Source organism: Thunnus maccoyii, chromosome 2 (genome assembly GCF_910596095.1).
Source record: "Thunnus maccoyii chromosome 2, fThuMac1.1, whole genome shotgun sequence".
In the NCBI taxonomy this organism is placed as follows: Eukaryota; Metazoa; Chordata; class Actinopteri; order Scombriformes; family Scombridae; genus Thunnus; species Thunnus maccoyii.
The window spans coordinates 7,461,984-7,481,570 of record NC_056534.1 but is presented as its reverse complement, the minus strand read 5'-3'; the positions used below and the strand labels follow the sequence as shown (position 1 = coordinate 7,481,570).

Sequence of the window (19,587 nt, the reverse complement as noted above, 5' to 3'; positions counted from 1 at the left end):
AAGAAGACCCATCTCTGTAGACTTGCTCTACTTTATGTCTTTCTTTTGTATTATATTGTTAAGCATGTAGATATGTCTGATATAGAAAGGTGCTGTAACACTTTTAAAAATAATCTCATTCTAATGTGTCTAAAAGTAGCACATACGTATATATATTCTGTATCAGCTTGTTCCGGCAGTGAACAAGCAATGTAATGCACCGTTTCATCAAATGGAAATATTTTATGCATATTTGGAAACTTGGGGTCACCACTAGACTTTGAAATAGAGTTTTGTTGGCTGTACAGCTTGAGTTTGTAATGACTGAAACACAGGTGGACCTCTGCTTTTAAAGTTATGTATTTTTTTGTAATTTCCAATGAACCAAACTGTTATTGAAACAATCCATCGATCCATCCAACAGGCCAAACGCTACAACCATAACAGGGCCATAAATCTACAGCATGTTAACTTATACACAGCAGATAGATTCTAAAATATGACTTCCCCACAACTTTAGACCAACTTCCTCTTCTCTTTCTCTGTTAATAGAGGCTATATGTCTTTTTTGACATTTGGTTTAGTCACATGCATAGACAAAGAGACACGTGTTCACATGTCACACAGACAGTGCAGCTGTTGAGAGTCTTTTTAAAGACTATCTCAACAAGGTCCACCTGCGTAGATTTCACCTTCTGTGAAACTGGTGGAGCCCCAAAATCAACAGTGGAAAGGCCAAGAGGCTTCTACATACAGCAAAGAATGTTTGCATGAGTTGCAGCACAATGCCAGGTTAGCTTCAACCAGAGCTGATCAAAAACTGAAAAAAAATCATGGTAGAAATTACTCATAGCGCTACCAGCTTCAACTGACAGCTTCTCAGTTCTCATGAGGCCAATGTAGTCTGTCAGAGGTGCTAAAAAGTTCTTGTCAGTGTTTCTAAACCAGGCAAATCAATGCTTTTCAGAGCGAGTGTCCAGGGGAAAACAGGTGTGAAACTGGGCAGAACTCTTAAGCTCTCCCCGAATTCTTTTCTCTACATTCCTCACAATATTTCCTCCTTTTCTGTGTTTGTTTTCAGAGAAAAAATGAGAGGAATATGATTGAAATCTGGGTCAAGTACTGGACAACAGCCATGTAAGATCTCATACTGTGATAAAATAGAACTCATGTTTTTGACATAAGAAGTCAAGCATGCAACATGCTCGGCATTCAAGTGGTTGAACTTATGAGAAAACATTTGCTAGCCAGCTGAAAACAACTAGTGCTGTCGCCTCACTTTTAAAAAAATGGTATAGGATTGTGCAGTTTTCACATTCCAACGATATGTCACGATTTGATTGTTGCACTACTTTTTTGTTGTTTGCGGTATTTCGTATGCATTTCCAGTCCTTTCTTACTTTAATTAAAAAAATGTTTTAAAAAACTTGTACCACGGCTCTTTTGAATCACTGTCCCCTAATGCTTGATTGTCTTGCCTCCTTTGTAAGTTGCTTTGAATAGAAGCATCTGTCAAATGAAAAAATGTAAATGTCAAAATACATTTATTTAAAAATGATGAAAAACATCAGGATATGTCACAACTTGTGAACTTTACAGGATACAGCGCAGTCTATACTTTTTTGGACATTGACAGGTTTTCTCTTGTTTTGGTTCTGTAGTCCAACGTCTTTGATTTCCAATGAAAAACTGAAAGTGCTAACTTTGAGCTTTAGGAGTTTGTAGTCAGCACTTTCCACTCATAGTCGCTGTTTAATTTCAAATCCAATGTGTTGGAGCACAACGACAAAAGATGAACAATGTCTCACCGTCCAAATACAGAGTCTACCTTAACCTCTCCTCAACTTTTATAAATCACAGCACACAACTCAACACACACAAGGAAACTCCACCAACCAACCTGCAAACCTGTAAATGTTTAATTTTCTGTTTACTGATCTCTAACAGACATGGCTACTTCCGCTTCAGTTTTCCTCATTATGACAACCAGACTCTTGCCCTACCTTCAAGGATGAGAAGTACGTGCAACTTATTCCTACTGATGTGGGAGACAACACATTGTCCAAACTTGTTCTGAGGTAGTTTATTTCAGCCTTTAGACCCAACAAAGCCACCAGGATTTCTGGTACTAAAGAGTACAGTAATAGTCAAATGCAAGAAAAGTGTATCTTCCTGTTTTTTTTTCTCCTTTTTTTTGTTCTAAGAAACTCTTTTTTAGCACATCTTCTATTTTAAACCACAGTAAGGAGTCTGTGCTCTGAAGCTTGTGGCGTTGTAGCATTTTCCTGCATGTTGTGGCCTGTGTCATACAGCACACTCACCCTGAATCAGCGCTGTCAAACACACACCTAAAGATGTACACGTAACACTGAAATAACTACCTTTCAACAAGTTTACGAGTACAGCAGCCTTAATGTTTTTTCGACTAAAATCGTATCACACTTCACTGCGGAAGTTGATCAAACAGTTACTCAAGACCGGCACCGCCATATGAAAATTTGTGATACTCATCAAATAACCTTAAATTCTGAGCCTGTAAGGTCAAATATCACCCGAACGCATCAGCTTAGTTAACACTTCATGATTTAATAAGAAGGCAGCTTAAGTTTTAACAAGGTAGGTAAAGTAAAATAATCCGTACCCATCTCCAACGACCACACATTTGATTGCCTGCATCTTGTTCCTCTCAGCCTCGTCTGTGCTCTTCAGCCTCACAGAAAGACTACAGGAAATTGTTACACACCTCCCTCAACCCCCCCCTCCTCCCTTAGCTGCCTGGTTTTCTTTTCTCTTCTCTCATTTTTTGCTTCTTCCTGTTTTTGCTGTTTAGTCTTTTCTTCTACACAACAGAACTTGTGCAAGAAAGTAAAAATGTTTTTTTAAAAAAAAAAATAATATAAATGAGTTGAATACTGTGGAAAAAGACTTTTGCAATACGTAATAGCTGTGAAATGGCTGTTTTGAAAGAGGGAAAGTGTTGCAGTAATAATAACTGAGCTTTATTTAAACTTCCCCCTTTGCAACCTTTGCAATCATGCATGCATATGCACCACACATGCACAACACACACACACACCCATACACCCACACACACACACACACCCACACACACACACACACACACACACACAGAAACACACATAGAGAAAGAGAGAAAGAGATCTGTTGTTTAGTTTAATTCTAGTTTTTAAGTAGTTTAATGAGTCTGTAGAGGGATTAGAAAATGAAAAGTAACAGAAAATAACATTTTTAAATACTAATACAAAAACACATCTACACATTTTTATACAATAGTAATGACAATAATTGTGATATTTCTTCATAACCACTAGATGGCCTTTCTGCATCATTTTTGTGATTATCATGTCCAGACCGCTTAGTGAGAATCGCTGTACATCCAACATTAGATGACTTTAACACTGTTACGGTTTTGTCTTTTGTCACATAATAATGCTCCAATAATGACTTGCTTATAAATTGTATTTTCAATGTACTTGATAAGCAGATGCTAAAAATGATTTTCAGTGACATCATGATGAGAAGAAGGTTGTTATCAGTTACAGTTCAGGATGCTGTGTGCAGTTCTGCACACAGCAGAAGTGACTTGGCTGACTTGACAGTTTCACCTGTCAAGTCAGCCCGAATTACTCCACAACAATAAGACAAGAGGAAAAGTGATGATGTTTTCAAAATATGTGTCGAATTTGACGTTCAATAAAGTGGAAATGTGTTTGATTATTCTCAGATAACACCAAATGATAGGATGCAGGATGAGTGTCAGGGATTTAATGAACACCTCACCGTCTGATGATATTCCCGGCTTTCAAAACTCACACAATGACCCGTCTTTTGCAACCTAATGTTGATGTCAAACTAAATTTCAAAACACTCTTCATCATCGTCACTAAGAGTTTCATCCACAGAAAGAGGATGTTACTGTCGCTCTAGCAACAGTAAAATAAGGCTACATTCAAGCCAAACAAAAATGTCGGCTGTGTTTAATAGAAGTCACCGTTGGAGCACTTGTTCAGTTACATCCTAAGACTTAAAAAAAAGTTTGACCCTCTTTGACTGCCTCACTGCATTTGTCAATATTAATCCAATCGATAAGGTTTAACTCTGACGGGGGACCTTGTCATTCGTGGTGGCTCTGTGCTGACATTGTGATGGATGAGGAAGAGGTGTGGTTAATAGAATACATCGACTTCATTCATCTCTTACCGCACTATGTGCTGAGGTAGCCTGCATATCTGGACGTATCCACTGTATAAACATTACTGTTTTTTGTTGTTGTTGTTTTTTTTTTTTTTCTGTTTCTTGGATATCAATGACTGATTGCCAAATGGGTAAGAATTATTTTCCTCCCTCTCTTCCTTTTGTTTATTGCTATTTTAGGAGTAACTCTAAAACATTCTTTGGCATGTTATGTTTAGTTGAAGAGCTAAGTTGCAGGAGTAGGCATTATGGGATGACATTTCCACCTGAGGTGTGCTATTTACCTGCATGAATTGAATTTTAATTCATTTTTTACAAATAATGAGGTAATTTACTATCCTGTCATTGTTAATGTACTGGGTGTTTCTTGTGCTGCAGCCTTAATTAGTAACTCATCACATCAATTCCTCTACCTCTAAGTGGTTATGACCGAAAGCTAACACAATTCTCACATTGCTATATTTCTACAGCTATGATAAAACAAACACATAAAAAAATATTAAATAATTCTATCACCTAACCTATCAGTGCACCCTCAGAACAGCTGGTTAGTGAATATTTGGTGTACCGCTTATCATATGGATGCTGTGTGGTGAGACAATACACAGAATGCTCACTGCAAGCTGAAATAGGGAAGAGTCAGTCACACTCTGTTTGATAAGAATCACAAGGCCACGCTTCACCGAGGATAATATAGAAAACGGAAGTTGCTATTTCTGGTTCGACGTCTAAACATTCCACCTTTAAATTCGTGGTATCAAGTTTGCTTCGCTCCACGGATATTTTGTAGATTTAGACCAGGATCCACGTTATGTGAAGGGGGGTGTTCGATGACATGCCTGTCAGCTCGTTGCACAAGACGTTTAAAGGAAGGGTGGAGAAGTGGAAGTCCTGATTAGATCATTAACACCAAGCAACCAAGAGATCTCGCAGGGGAGTGTTGACAGTTGTTATTTTCTAACTTTAATATCCTACAGTGGTGGATTTTTGGTTTTCACTCACTAACCGAGTGAAACACAAGCTGCTCTCCTTCACGCTCCAAAGCACACACTTTCATGTCTATTTTAACCGGTAGAAAAAAACATTCTGCTGCTTATCATGCAGTCAGCTATGCTGATGAGAAATTCATTTATATTCCTTCTGCTTTTTCTCTCTCTCTGCTGGCTGAAGTTCAAATTGGTCTCCTAAATTTGCTTAAAACTCTTCTCCCATGCACAAGTATTGAAGCTGATTATTCCTGTAAGACACATCTGACTCACCTTGCAAAAAATGTTCTCAAATCAGTATGCAGCAGCCAAATAAAACAACCAAAAGTTTAATATATTCTGGCAGTTTGATGTTTTTTAAGCCAATCAAAAGAGTCTCAGAAGGTAAATGACTCTGAATACCTTCTTAGTATGTGGATGTCATTTGTACAAGCTGTCTAGTAGCACATAAACACATCAGACCTGCAATATTTTCAAATTAACAGCGATAAATGGTGAGTTGAACCACAAGATACAGTTTAAGTGCAAATTCAATCGCACAGGTATCACTATGCTGACGTACCACTTATCCTATTGAACAGATATACTGACCATTGCGGCAGTTAACAAAAAGTAGTGCCACTTGCCTTATCTAAATATTGAAATAATATGTTCTGTTTCCAAGTACAGAAGAGCTTTGCATTGCAGAGTTTGCCAGCTTTCCAGAGAGTACTGTCTACAACTGGGAACACATTTTTCAGCCTAGGAGCTGTGTCCATGATTTTTTAAAGCTACCTTAAATACAAACAATTTTTCATTTAGAAAATCGGAAAGGGAGGTCAGACTTCTGTGTGTAAAACGTGAATTTTAAAGGGGAAAAGGGTCAAAATTCAGAGGAAAAACTGATAGAAACAACAGAATTTTCAGTCTGATTATGTCGATTTCTGCATTTTTCACAAACTTTCTGTTGATACTTTTATATTAATCTGAAATCTCCTTCTTCACAGGGTTCATACTTTACTACTGTAAAATGACTATTTTACCAGAATCACTGAGCCCATTAATGTAATGGGTTGCATGTGTGAAAGTGACACACTCTGGCTATGACTAATATCAAACTGAGGAATCTCTGGTTGACCGAGATAATAATCTGAAAGACACCTAGAACCTCAAAGCTCAAGCACGCATGGTTGTTGAAGACCACCTTATCTGTTATCTAGAAACCTACAAACACAGTTTCTTAATCCTGATGCTATGATTTAAGCCTTTCCTTACTATGACTGTACAGTTTTTATGATTCATACATCCCCTTCTGTGAGTCTACAAACTTCTCTTATGTGGGTGTGACTGGGGATGATGGTTGACTGAGTGGAAATATCCTGTAAAAGTCCTCCACTGAGCTTCGATGTCTCTGTTTGAATATGCATCTACACATATGCATGCTCATGTCTGTGCTATATTCATGTTTTTCAAGAAATGTATTTATGGTAATATTTTGTGGTCATCTTTCATGAGAAAACCACAACACTTGCCTTACAGAGAAACGTCTCTTCCCTGTGTTATTTTTAATTATATAGTACAATAATGTGTGGATTTATTCAAATTGTACACTGTAAGAACAAATCTATCTGTGGATAGATAAGATACCATGCTGAAATCACCAACTGGGGCTGTAAAACATAAAAAAATTGCACATTCTTTTGGTTTACAAAATGTAACATTTCAAATCTAAAGAAACATGGTCATTCAAAATCCGCCTCCTTACTCAAATGATGCGTTTCCACATTAAGTTTGTGCTGTCAAGTGAGGAAATTTGAACGACAGACTCTTAGTCGAAGTTGGAACGTGAATTCCTGAGAATTGCTTGTTCCCATTTCTGCAGTTTCCCCGGATTTCACAGCGGATGAGAAGATGGAGATTGAGAGCATTAAGATGTACAAGAAAGACCTTCTGGATGATATCCAGGTACGCCCAAAAAGTGTTTGTGTATCCGATATAGAGTATTTTGCATTAATCTACGTCTCAAATGTATCATTGCTATTTAATTCCAATAAATTTAGACTGACACATACATGTTGTCCTACATTTAGTATTCCACATACAAGTATTAACAAGCTTTCTCTCTTTCTATCCCATCCAGAAGCTAAAGATGGAGATAGACAATGTCATGGCAGGAATACTCAGCTTTGAGTCTGCAGAGGAAAGGTGAGTGTCAGTCTGGAAAAACCTTACAAATCAATTTTCCTTTTTTTTAAAACTCTGTTTTTAGAACTCTCACTAAATCCTCCCACTGTACTTTTCAGTATCACTCATTCATGTTTCAGTTTTACTGTATCGTTCCAACAATTTGCAACTATGTCTAGGCTTCTGTTTCACATATGTTTGGTTCCTAAATTCTCTTCTGAGGCAAGATTTCGTCATGTTGGTTAAAATAACATGGTGCTCATGTGTTACTGTCCACTACAGTGGTAAAGACAACTTAACTTTACACCTTGGTATGGTGTTTCAGCTTTTTATAAAAACTGATAAGAGAAACTAGTAGAAGCGAGGCTTCTCTCTCTCTCTGTTTGTGCTCTATCTTTGCTTCTGAACATCTGCCTGATAGAATTTCGGTATTAAAATCGTTTTAATACTGACACTTTTTGCTTAATGTTGCTTTTCTTGCAGCAAATCCACAGAGAAGACTAAACAGTTCTCCAGTGGGAAGAAGAAATTCAACATGGACCCCAAAAAGGTGAGCTCAGCAGTGTGTGGGACGCAATGAACATGTTTTAGCTACAATATCTTCATCAGCACAGTGCTTGATATGAAATGACGTCTTGCTATTCTTGAAGGGTTTAAAAAAAAACCTTTTACAGCTTTAGCGTGTGACTTTCTCAGCAGAGCACGCTCAGTAAACAGCTCTTGCTCGCTTTTTATGTGGACTTCCTCTCTTAACTTAACCACAGTGGAGCTGCTCTGCTCTGACACTGACGCAGGCCTGCGGTTTTCATTAACAGGTCAAACTGGTCACTGTTGTCAGAGCAACAAATGCAAAGTATAAGCATAACCTTTTATTTATTTATTTTTCTCGCTTACTGGAAGAAGTCTACTCCGAACTGTGGTTGGTATTACAAGCAACCTGAACTTTCGACAGTTTAAAGGTTAACTGCAGGCCTTTTGTCTGTTTAGTTTGTTTTCTTGAGATGGTTGCAAGACTAGAATACATTTAAATTCAGACATTCAGACTTCATTAATATGCCTTTAAATCAATATGAAAGCCCTGACATGTCAGCCCATTCGATAATGTAAAAGAGCTGCAGGAGGGAAGTGGTAGAATTCAGTGTTTCATTAGGTTTTTTTCATTTTCATTGCAAATGTATTTTAAATCCTTTTCCTCCCAGCATTGTGATGGAGAAGAAAGAGGAATAGAAACTGGTTTTAAGGAATTAGGATTACAGAAGCTCGGTATTACAAATGGGAGATGAGATCATTGTGAAACTAAACACATCTACCCACTGCACATTGGGCAATGTGTATGTGTGTTAGTGCATGTGTGTGAACATAAGCTCATGGTTTCACCTGCCAAGTATCATATCATCATCTGAAAACGCTACTTACCTGCGTCTGTTAGGCTGTAGGTGTGATAAAAACAAACCCTGAACGGAAATAGAAAATAATGCAGAAATACAAATATATAATTCCGATACATGATCTATTTTGTGTGTTTGTGTGCAGGGTATCAATTACCTAGTGGAGAATAAGCTGCTGGATGGAGGTGCCCAGTCCATCGCTGAGTTCCTCTACAAGGAGGAAGGACTCAATAAGACAGCCATCGGAGAATTCCTCGGGGAAAGGTGAGAAAGCGGAGAGAGGTGGACAGACTGGAGGAAAAAGAGAATGAGGATGGAGGACGAGGAGGTTAAGAGGCACAGACTTAGAGAGGGTGAGGAAGAGGGGGAACAGGGTGAGGAGCAGAAAGTGTGAAGAAGGAAGACAAGAAAAAGGACACAGGATTTGGGGTGTGAGAATAAAGGAGAGAAAAAGGGGAGAAGAAGGGGAAATATTAAGTGGATAATGGAGGAAAAAGGGGAAGTTGATGATGGGAGGAAGTAGAAGCTGCAGATGTAGGGCTGTATGGAAGAAGGGAAGATGGGGGATGAAACAAAACAGCCAAGAGAGGAGGACCATGGATGAAAAATGAGAGGGAGAAGTAAGAGGAAAGGGGAGGGGAGAAAAAAAGCAGCAGGAGAAGGAGAGAGGAATTGTAAAGGCATGTTCCAACAGGGAAAGTAAATACCTTCGTCTGGTTTCATGTGTCTTCTTTCCTCTCCGGCCCACAGAGAAGAGCTCCACCTCCAGACCCTGAAGGCCTTTGTGGAGCTGCACGAGTTCTCCGACCTCAACCTGGTGCAGGCCCTCAGGTCAGCTCCTTTATCTTCACCCCTTACACATCTAGGAGACTCTCATTCATCATCATCATGATCAACAGGAACATTTACATACATGTAGATGTTGTCAGTAGCAACTTACAATAAGTGCATCAATAAAATAACTAGTTTATATTCCTGCAGACTGCAGCATCCGAATGCCATAAATTATATTTAGGTATTACAAAGTGTATACTTGTGCTTACTCGTGTTTTAGAGGTTGTTTACACTTGGTTTTAAAATGTGTTTCGGTGATCTGAACACAAGCGGACAACCGAGACACATCGCCTGTGTCTATCATGCATCTCCAAGGGGTATCACCCGTGCATAGATTTGCACCAGATTTGTTTCACACAGGCTAGCTGAGAAAACAAAAATGTTTCAAGAGCTAATATACTCTTTTTGATGCACTGTCACTAAAATAACCACCACATCCTGCATTACGTGCTTGTCAGGGTGCATTGTGACACATTAGCATTTATGCTACAAAAGATATACGGTCAAATGCATCTCACACCACCTCAGCAAGTGGTTTGAGTGATCAGATCACAATGTATCTTGGTGGTCGTTTACATTCGTATTTAGTGCTGTCCACTTGTGATCCGATCAACTGAGACGCATTTTAAAACCAAGTGTAAACAGGGTCATAGAGTCAGTTGGATTATTAAAATTGTTATTTTTATTATTATTTATAAAAATATTGGATTGGAAATTAAGAATTATTCAGCAGTTATAAATGAAACATTTTGGAATAGTACATTTTCAAGACAAACATAGCTTGCCTGTGATGTCTTTAATGTTCACACTTTTAGATGTGAAATGGAATGACATTGATATTGTCAGGAGCAAAACACAATCTAACACCAGGAACACAAGTTTATTTTTAACACCTGTCGTTTCACCGCACTTTTCTGTGATTTGCTAATCAGTGCATCTTGGTTATTTTTAGCAGGATTTTCTGTAGCAAACACACAAAACAATCAAAAACATTTATAAATCACTGAAAAGTCTTCAAATACTGTAATCACCCAAATGTAACTACATCACAAGCCACAAACTTCCTTGAGTTTCTTAACAGGGCGTTGAGAGGGGCAAGTTAGCAAAGATATGCTGGAAACCACATCAGTGGAAAGCAACATGCATCAGTGTTAAACGGCATTTGTGACTAATATGAAGAGTAGTGGTGTAAGATACCACAGTATAAACATTATCCATTGCAAGTAAAACGTACTGCATTTTAAATTGTATTGTTAGGGAACTCAACAGTTGTGTAATGTGATGTGACCAGTTATCTTAGCTCAAACTAGCCTAGAAACTATCACAGATTTCTCAAAGAACTTCAGCACAAAGTTAAGAGGTTGTGATATGTATGCATGCACTGTGGTGTCTGCCTTACAAGGAACTGCTCTCCGGAGACTGAAAACATGTTTGTTGTTATTAGCCTTTGAAGATGTATCTGAACAAGCTAACGTGAACAAACCCTTTGTGGTGAAGAAACATGTCCCCCAGTGCAGCAGTGTGGTGCATTGACGTGTTTTTAATAGTGTTTGCACAACAGTGGAGGTCTAAAGCACAGAGGCAATAAGGTATATCAGACTTTGGCTGCACCCACAATACATAGTAGTGTCAATTCACTGTTGGTTCGGCTTTGCATAGGAGATTTGTTGACAATAAGAAAAATATAGAAAATTGCCAGCCTTATACTTTAAATCTCCAAAGTAATAGCAACTGTAGCTGTCAATTAAATGCAATGAAACAAAAAGTACAATAATTCCCTCTGAAATATAGTGAAGTAGAAAGAAAATATACCTTATGGAAATACACTGGTGGCATTTAAATTCTTTGAATCCTTGAAATATGCCTTCAACCTTGAGTATGGTGTGACATAAAAAATCCAAGTCCATGCCCTCAAATGGATGGCATGAAATAAATAGCTTTCAATAAATATGAGCTACTACACTGTAAAAATACATCAATGCGTATTGGCACACTTCTTCCTCAAGGTGTCTTGACACACAATGAACCTGAACCAGTGTTGTAAAGTAGAAGTATAAAATACCTCAAACTTGCACATAAGTAGAGTACTTGAGGAATAAATTAATGCAGAGCTGCAACGTTTAGTCAATCAATCGATTAGTTGATCATAAGAAAGTGAATGGGCAACTATTTTGATAATCCACTCGTCATTTTAGCTGTTTTCAACTTCTCAAATGTGATGATTTAATGCTTTTCTTTGTCATACATGATATTAAACTGAATATCTTTGGGTTTCGGACTGTTGGTCAGACAAAACAATACATCTGAAGACATCACCTTTGACTCTGGGTCATATTTTGATATTTTCTGACATTTTATAGACCAAACATTTATTGATTAATTGACAGTGAAAGTAATTGGTAGTATCATTAGTTGTATTACACTCCTGGAAGAGAGTTATTGTGAATCACTAACCACTAATGTATTCTAATCACAGTCTAATTCTGTGTCTGTTTGTACGTTTGTGAGAAAATGTTCACATTATCACACATGACTAATGATCTGTGTCATGCACGTCCCACGCGCTCTTCTGATCAGATGTGTGGTACATCTATAGTTCACCTACTGCTCATAAACCTAAGTAAACCCTGTATGTATTGCATGAAGAAGTCTTATGTTGTTGTGGTGTTCATGTGACAGACAGTTTCTGTGGAGTTTCCGTTTGCCCGGAGAAGCCCAGAAGATTGACCGTATGATGGAAGCTTTTGCCACGCGCTACTGCGAATGCAACGCTCATGTCTTTCAGTCAACCGGTGGGTTTCACTAAATATACATCCGGCCACTTCCTGCCAGGACTGACTGTGTGTGAAAATATGTGTGCATGTGTGTTGAAGAGGAAGGGGGGGTTTGACTGACCGCATTATCGCTCCACATTTGTCTCTGACTTTCATTTCTTCTTTTCTTTTTTCTTCTTCACTGACTGTATTTATGTAAACTAAAACAATAAGAATCTATATGGTGAATGTTATTGTGCTTCCTCTTATTTTTTGTGCTTGCATGTGTGTGTGTCTATCTTCCTCTGTAACGCCAGACACGTGCTACATCCTGTCATTTGCCATCATCATGCTGAACACCAGCCTCCACAACCCCAATGTGAAGGACAAAACCACTCTGGATCGATTCATCTCAATGAACAGAGGCATCAACAATGGAGAGGATCTACCTAACGATCTGCTCTCGGTGAGAACCACCGGCCAATCACAGTGTCTGAAAAAGACACCAGGAAGTAATAATCTGAATATTAATGTCAGGCTCTGAAAACAAATCCCACATCTATTTTTTTACCATTGGGAAATTGGGACATTGCAAGACAGTGAGCTCATGACATGTAGTTGGAATAAAAACAGATTATAAAACCTCCCTATTTAGTCCTCTTAAGTGGTCAAAACAGTTTTAAAACATTTTTTTCTTATAGGTTGTAGTGCAAAATGCAATACTCTTAAGTCTCTATCAGGTCTTATACAAAACCAAACAGATGTTCATCTAAATAAAACTAAACTGAAGAATTAAAATGTCATGTCAATGACAAGAACTTTTCCATACAGATAAAAAATGTGTGAACTTAGTTTGAGTAAAGATTTCCAAACACCTCAGTTGATCACAACCCTCAATCTTCACACAATCAAATGTATGGTTTCTGGTGTAGGATGAGGAAATGATTTAACGGATTAGGTTGACATTATTCTCTTATCAAAAAATCCTATGAAAAGACTAAAACCAACAATGCGTCAGTCCAACTGTCAATACTTTCCGACTTCCCTATCCTGTCTTTGGCACTGAGCCCAAAGCCAGTTCCTTCCTACGAATTAAGCAATCATTAGAAACGGGTCATACTTTCATTTCAGCTCAGTAATTTCCTACAACACCTGGGCACTGCAGTTTTTAGCAAACATCACTCAAACAGGAGTAAACTGTCTTTTTTTGGGGACTACTTTCAGTGGTTGACTAATACAAATTCGGCGCATTAAATAAGTAATTCCAGCTAATGGATAGTGTATCTGGGATCGACTCAAAATAAACTACAGAGTTTTTGTTCTTTGTAGTGATGGAACATGTCAACCAGTGTAAACATATGGCTCATTGATATGTTTTTAATTTTTTGGACAACAGTAGGGGTCAAAAGCTATATGGATACACAATTCTTTGTTGAAATTGGACTTTTTATGGGATTTGATTACAATTACAATTAAAAGATTACAATTACAAGAAAAACATGGAATATTTCTAGTATTACCATTTATGATAAGCCTGTCAATATTTCCAGGCAGAAATTGAGATTGATCAGATGTAGTGAATATTGCACATTTGTCACATTTTGCCATGTTTATTTATAAATAGTTAATATGGCAAATAATGTTGACAGTTGTTAACTATGACAACATATTGTTATATCTGTATTACACTTCATGTTTTTATAGTAGCATCAGATTTAACATAAGATATTAGATTGTAAAATAACTGGAGAGGTCAAAACTCCAGCCAGAGTTGTCGTATAAAGAATAATTTCATCATTAGACCAACGTGTTTTGGCCGTCATCCTTACAAAGAACATTGAAATAAGGTGAGTAAGGAAAGAAAAAAAATGTTTAAGAAGAAGATTGTGAAATAACTAAAAGCCCAGTTTTAAGTTTTTGATGACTCAAAATCCTTTATAGCAGACTTTTTGCGTTTTTTACCATACACGTCAAGTGTGCGTGTAAGATTTGGAGACTGTGGAGAATTTTACATGTAGAATAGAATTATTTAGGGGTATTTAAGTGACTTCCTCCCCTTAAATCTGGTAACTTGGTAAAAATACCAGTTTCACTTCTGGCTGCATAATTTTTACTTTTCACATCAGCAGTTCTATATTTAAAAAGCGACCACAAAAAGAAATAATACTTTACTGTACATACTGTACATATTACTTTTTGTGGGATCTCAGAGGCAGATAAACAAATGAATAAAAAAAGTAACATTTAAAAAAAAAAAAAAAATTGAAACAATCCAAAAACAATTGTGAAACATGTTTTTTGAATTGTTTATACTTGTGCACTTGTGTGCAGCACATTATTTGCTTGATTAAATAAAACTTTAGCTAGAACAGAAACACACAACTGCAACCACGTTCAGGGTGTTCTCAGGCCCAGTTACCACCTACATTTACCAGCATGCTGCAGGAGGTGATGTTATGTCTGGGACTGTGGGCTGGTGTTAGATTATAAATATAAAGATTAGTCAACACATCATTGTCCCACTTTCACATGTAACAGCTGATCCAGTATCTCTTAACTGAAGTTGCACAGGGAGACACATGTTGTGATGAGCTTTGGTGTCTCAGTTTTAGAGAATTAATTAATCTGTACGAGATGACACACTTATTTTAGTTGTCAGTTTGCAATTGTTTGGACTTTTCTCTGATTGGTGATAAGGTTTTAGCTCACAAATTATGATCTGTGGATGGGAAAAGATTTTGAATGGTAGCAATTTTTTTGATGTGTTTTATTGTTGTTGTTTTTTTTTGTAACTTTTCAACTGCTCTATGCAGAAACTGTACGACAGCATACGCAGTGAGCCTTTCAAAATACCAGAGGATGATGGGAATGACCTGACTCACACCTTCTTCAACCCTGACAGAGAAGGCTGGCTCCTCAAACTTGGTAAAACTCCTCTCCCAAATAATCTGTATATATGAATTAGTATAAGTGATCTCGGCTGTTAAACTGATTTAAGTGCCAAAACTCCAGAGTGGTCAATTTATTAAGCTACAAATTCCTAAACCGAACCCAAGAGAACCAAGAAGAGAGCTGAAGATGTGCTTCATGATACTGTGCTACGTTACATCTATCTGCTAAGGCTGAAAAGGGGAAAGTACAGAGGAAGCAATTAGAAGATGACCCAATAATAAAATATACCCTTACGAGTTCGCATGTAAACCACGTCAGTGTTTTAACACTTTTCGTTTCGCACATGTTTCCGTGTCTTCTGAAAACTTAGAACACAGCTAATAACTGTGTGTAAAAAATCTTTATTTTTTTCTCTGTCTCCGTATTTCAGGAGGCCGAGTGAAGACGTGGAAGAGACGATGGTTCATCCTGACTGACAACTGCCTCTACTACTTTGAGTTCACCACTGTAAGGCTTCAACTCTGCTCCTCCTGTATCACTACAACATTTGTCTGAAATTCTTTCAAGCCCACCAATCTTCTGCTTACTTTTTAGCCATGCTATCAGATTGGATGTAGCGATGGCAATGTTGCTCGGTCAGTCCACCACTTTGGTCCAGACAAAAATATCTCAACAAGTACTGGTTGATATCCATGGTGCACAGAGAATGAATTCTCTTTAGTGATCCTCTGACTTTTCCTCTAGGGCCACCATAAGGTTCGCATTTATGGGTATTAGTGAAATGTCCCAATAACAATTGGATAGATTACCCGGAAATTTGATTCAGACATGCATGTCCTCCTTTGGTGATCCCCTGACTTTTTGCTTAGTGCCAGCATCAGGTCAAAATTTGAATTCGTCCGATACTTTGGTTCATGACCAAATACCTGCAAAACTAATGACATTTCCATCAGCCTCAGCTTTACTTTGTGTTTGTATCCAAATACTAGCATGCTAACATGCTAAACTAAGATGATAAGCTGCTTGACATTAGCGTGTTAGCAAGCATGGCTTTGCCTAAGTAAAGTCTCACACATCCCTGAAGACATTTTCTTCTCTACTTCAAATGACATTTTTTGGTTGCTTGTTAGAATATTTCCTAAATTCTATTATATTTGAGGCAGGATTTCGGAAACCAGTCAGGACCCCAGATACAGGTTCAACATCCTTTAATAATGAATGCGACCTTTCTACCCTTTACCTTCTAACCAACATTTCAATCTTCACCAAGAAGTTATAGTTGCAAAAACTTAACCAGACTTTAACCATAAAGGTGGCATAATCAGAAAACACTCATGAGTAGTTTTTTTGGGAGTCATATGAGTCTAGTTAGGAGACATTTTGTTGGCGAAAGGACACAGGCAAAACACAAATTACCTTTTTACATTGTATTGTTTTGACATTTAATAGCAAAACCTTGTGTTTTTTAAAATACAAATGTCACAAGTTGTTATATTACACAATTTTCTATCACCTCTGCTTCCCTTCTTTTTGTGACACAAAGGACATGTTTACTTTCTTGATTTATTCTTGCCTTCATAACAAATCATCTGACTCATTCCCTCTCTTTATCTCTTTCTGTCTGTCATCAGGACAAAGAGCCCAGAGGCATCATCCCTCTAGAGAATCTCTGTGTGAGAGAAGTCCCTTATCCTCGCAAACCTGTAAGATACTACCTTTCGTGTTTGTTGTCCAACAGAAATGGCTAACTGAATTGAATTGGAGAGTTTTGTGTGGATGTAACATTACTGGATAGATTGATGGTTTTATAGATTGATTAACACGGTGATTCTGGTGTCGTCTAGTACTGTCTGGACCTGTACAACCCAAACAGTCGAGGGCAGAAGATCAAAGCATGTAAAACAGAGACGGATGGCAGGGTGGTGGAGGGGAAACACCAGTCCTACACCATCTGTGCCGCTAGTGCTGAGGAAAGAGACTCCTGGATCGAGGCCATCAGGTCAGACCACAAACACATACACACCCAGTGTATATGCGATTCTGCAAACATCAACACAAGTAGAGGCGTGTACATACCCAGACACATCAGACTGCTTGTTCTACAGATATAAAAATGCACACATGCATCTGCACACTGTACTTATCAGGACTATTATAGACCAAGTTGATTCCCTAAACAGTTTTACATCAAACCTTACAGAAAAAAACTCAATATAAGATCTTGTGTTGAAGAAAAACAAACCCTTATGTTTTGAAATGTCTGTTGAAAATGTGACCACAGCTAGATTTGGCCAGAAGCTGTGATGTAGTATTGTATTATAGTGTAGTGTGAAGTGCCATGCTACTTAGGGCATGGAATGAATATGTAGTCACCACTAGCTGGCAGTTAGCTAGCTTGGCACTTTCCAAAGTTAACACAATCTGCCTTTGGAGTAACTATACCCAGGCTGTTTCCCCATGTTATCATTCTTTGTGCTATACTGAGCTAAATGGTTAAACATAATAATTGTGATCAAATCAAAGTAAAGAAACTTCATTTTGGAAGATATTTTTAAAGGGGACATATCATGCTTTTGTGATTTTCTGTCATTTATATACAGTTATAATGGCAGATGTCTATTTTAAAAATAGTCAAAGTTCCAAAACTTGAGGTTAATGTAAAAATGCTGCCTTTATGTCAAAAGCCAGGGTTTCATCCTGCTCTGAACGCTTTGTTTGCAAAGTTACCTCTACCTCCCTTCCGAACTGACGTCAGATCGTTTGCACATGCCCACAAATGGTCACCCATTCCTTAGCTAAGGTTGTTCCATGGGCTGTTTGTGTTGTCCACTCGCATATTTTGGATTGGATTCATGCTTGAACATGTACAGATGTATTTGAGAAGTTTATATTTCAAGTAAAGAACAGGAAAAAGAAGCAAAATCGGACTACTGTTTGTTTACGTAGCCTCCGGAGCTGGAGTTAACCAATCAGGAGGGGGCCTTATAGAGGTGGGAACTAAAATGACTTGTTTCAGACAGAGGCTGAATTGAGGGGCTGCATAAAGGGCCAGTATAAGATAAGTGGGGAGTTTCTTTAACTGTAAATCATGCAAAGATTCCAGTAGATCCAGAGGATAAAAATATAGGAAATGTGCATGATATGTCCTCCTTAAATTTCTCTATCCTTTTCCGAATATTTGGTCATCATGTTTTGATATACAAGAGCACATACATATGCTGCTATCAATGCAATAGCCTCACGATCAAAATTATCTTTTTCACTTCAAACAGAGCGAGTATCACCAAGGATCCGTTCTATGACTTGGTCTCAGTCCGTAAGAAGAAGGTGATAAACCAAGCCCCCCAGGACTGAGCTGTCCAGTGCCCCCTGTGGGCGTTTATTATAGTGCACCACAGTGGGATTCTGTCCTCCTTCAAGTTGTATCTAACATCCTGCAAGACAACAGTGCACGGACACTGAAGGCTGGTCAGAAAAACCCTGACAGTGGCCGTTTGGGCTAAAAGAGAGACTTCTCTTTCCACTTCTCTTTTTACAGACTGAACAAAACTGTGTCTAAGGTGACAAAGTATTGTTGCTCTCACTGTCGACATGCCAAGCCACAATGCAACAAAAGGGCTATAGTGGGAACTGAATTTTTGTTAGTATAAGTTGTGGACCGAGGCATGTGTGGATTTGTATCTTTCAGTTTACAGAATTTTAAAAAGTGTCTGTGTACTTATATAATTTGCCATGAGAAGACTTTTATGTTTTTTGTTGATGTCTTATTCCACAAGATGTAGCAGGATCAGGAAGACAATCAAGCATGTGACGTCTCAGTAGTTCCGTGCATGTTATAAAAAGTCAAGACGCAGATTGTTTTTATGATACTGAAGAGTTCTCAAGAGTCTCAAAAATGGACACGCACAAGTAAAGTTATAGCAATATACTTTACTTCTGTCCAGTGTGTCATTCAAAGTTCCACCAAGAACTTAATTTCCATTATATAACATGTATGTCTTGATTTCTTGTATCAAAAGAGAGCACTTCATGCTCTACTGCTGTTATAGCAAGGTGCGATCTGAAGGTGCTTGCTTTAATTAAGCAAATTAAGTAAATATGTAAGTTTGTAAATACTGTACAGAAATATTTTCATGTATTCAGCTTTTTTTTAAAAAATTTATCTGTTGATATAAAATTTATAGTGCTTACAGAATGACATGACAAATTTACCTTGAAATGCAGAATAGTCTTGTTCTAATCAGACCAAACCTGCATTTTTTAACATTACACCTACCTTTAAAGCACAGTGCAATAAGTGCAGGGCAATATGCGTTATATCTGCTTTGTTGTGTATATGAATCCAATGTATTATTTGAAATAAAACTTATATTGTGT

The 19,587-nt window shown here is 37.8% G+C and overlaps 2 protein-coding genes across 4 annotated transcripts in view; one reads left to right on the top strand and one right to left on the bottom strand.

Moving 5' to 3' along the window:
* Window positions 1-2,684, bottom strand: part of rac2 (Rac family small GTPase 2) — a 20,476-nt gene extending 17,792 nt beyond the window's left edge. For both annotated transcript variants that reach the window (XM_042429643.1, XM_042429647.1), the window contains exon 1: window positions 2,621-2,684. In XM_042429643.1, coding sequence (XP_042285577.1) covers window positions 2,621-2,655 — 35 coding nt within the window. In that variant the 5' untranslated portion in view covers window positions 2,656-2,684. The remainder of the gene's footprint in view (window positions 1-2,620) is intronic.
* cyth4b (cytohesin 4b) overlaps window positions 1-19,587 on the top strand; it is a 26,847-nt gene extending 7,260 nt beyond the window's left edge. The window contains exons 1-13 of one of the 2 annotated variants that reach the window (XM_042429624.1): window positions 4,204-4,325; window positions 7,042-7,124; window positions 7,300-7,364; window positions 7,827-7,893; window positions 8,877-8,995; window positions 9,482-9,562; window positions 12,245-12,357; window positions 12,636-12,784; window positions 15,132-15,243; window positions 15,641-15,717; window positions 16,842-16,913; window positions 17,055-17,209; window positions 18,483-19,587. In XM_042429624.1, the coding sequence (XP_042285558.1) occupies window positions 4,307-4,325; window positions 7,042-7,124; window positions 7,300-7,364; window positions 7,827-7,893; window positions 8,877-8,995; window positions 9,482-9,562; window positions 12,245-12,357; window positions 12,636-12,784; window positions 15,132-15,243; window positions 15,641-15,717; window positions 16,842-16,913; window positions 17,055-17,209; window positions 18,483-18,564 (1,194 nt within the window). In that variant the 5' untranslated portion in view covers window positions 4,204-4,306 and the 3' untranslated portion in view covers window positions 18,565-19,587. Of the gene's footprint in view, window positions 1-4,203; window positions 4,326-7,041; window positions 7,125-7,299; window positions 7,365-7,826; window positions 7,894-8,876; window positions 8,996-9,481; window positions 9,563-12,244; window positions 12,358-12,635; window positions 12,785-15,131; window positions 15,244-15,640; window positions 15,718-16,841; window positions 16,914-17,054; window positions 17,210-18,482 lie in introns of those variants that run through there. The other variant, XM_042429631.1, reaches the window with a different exon arrangement.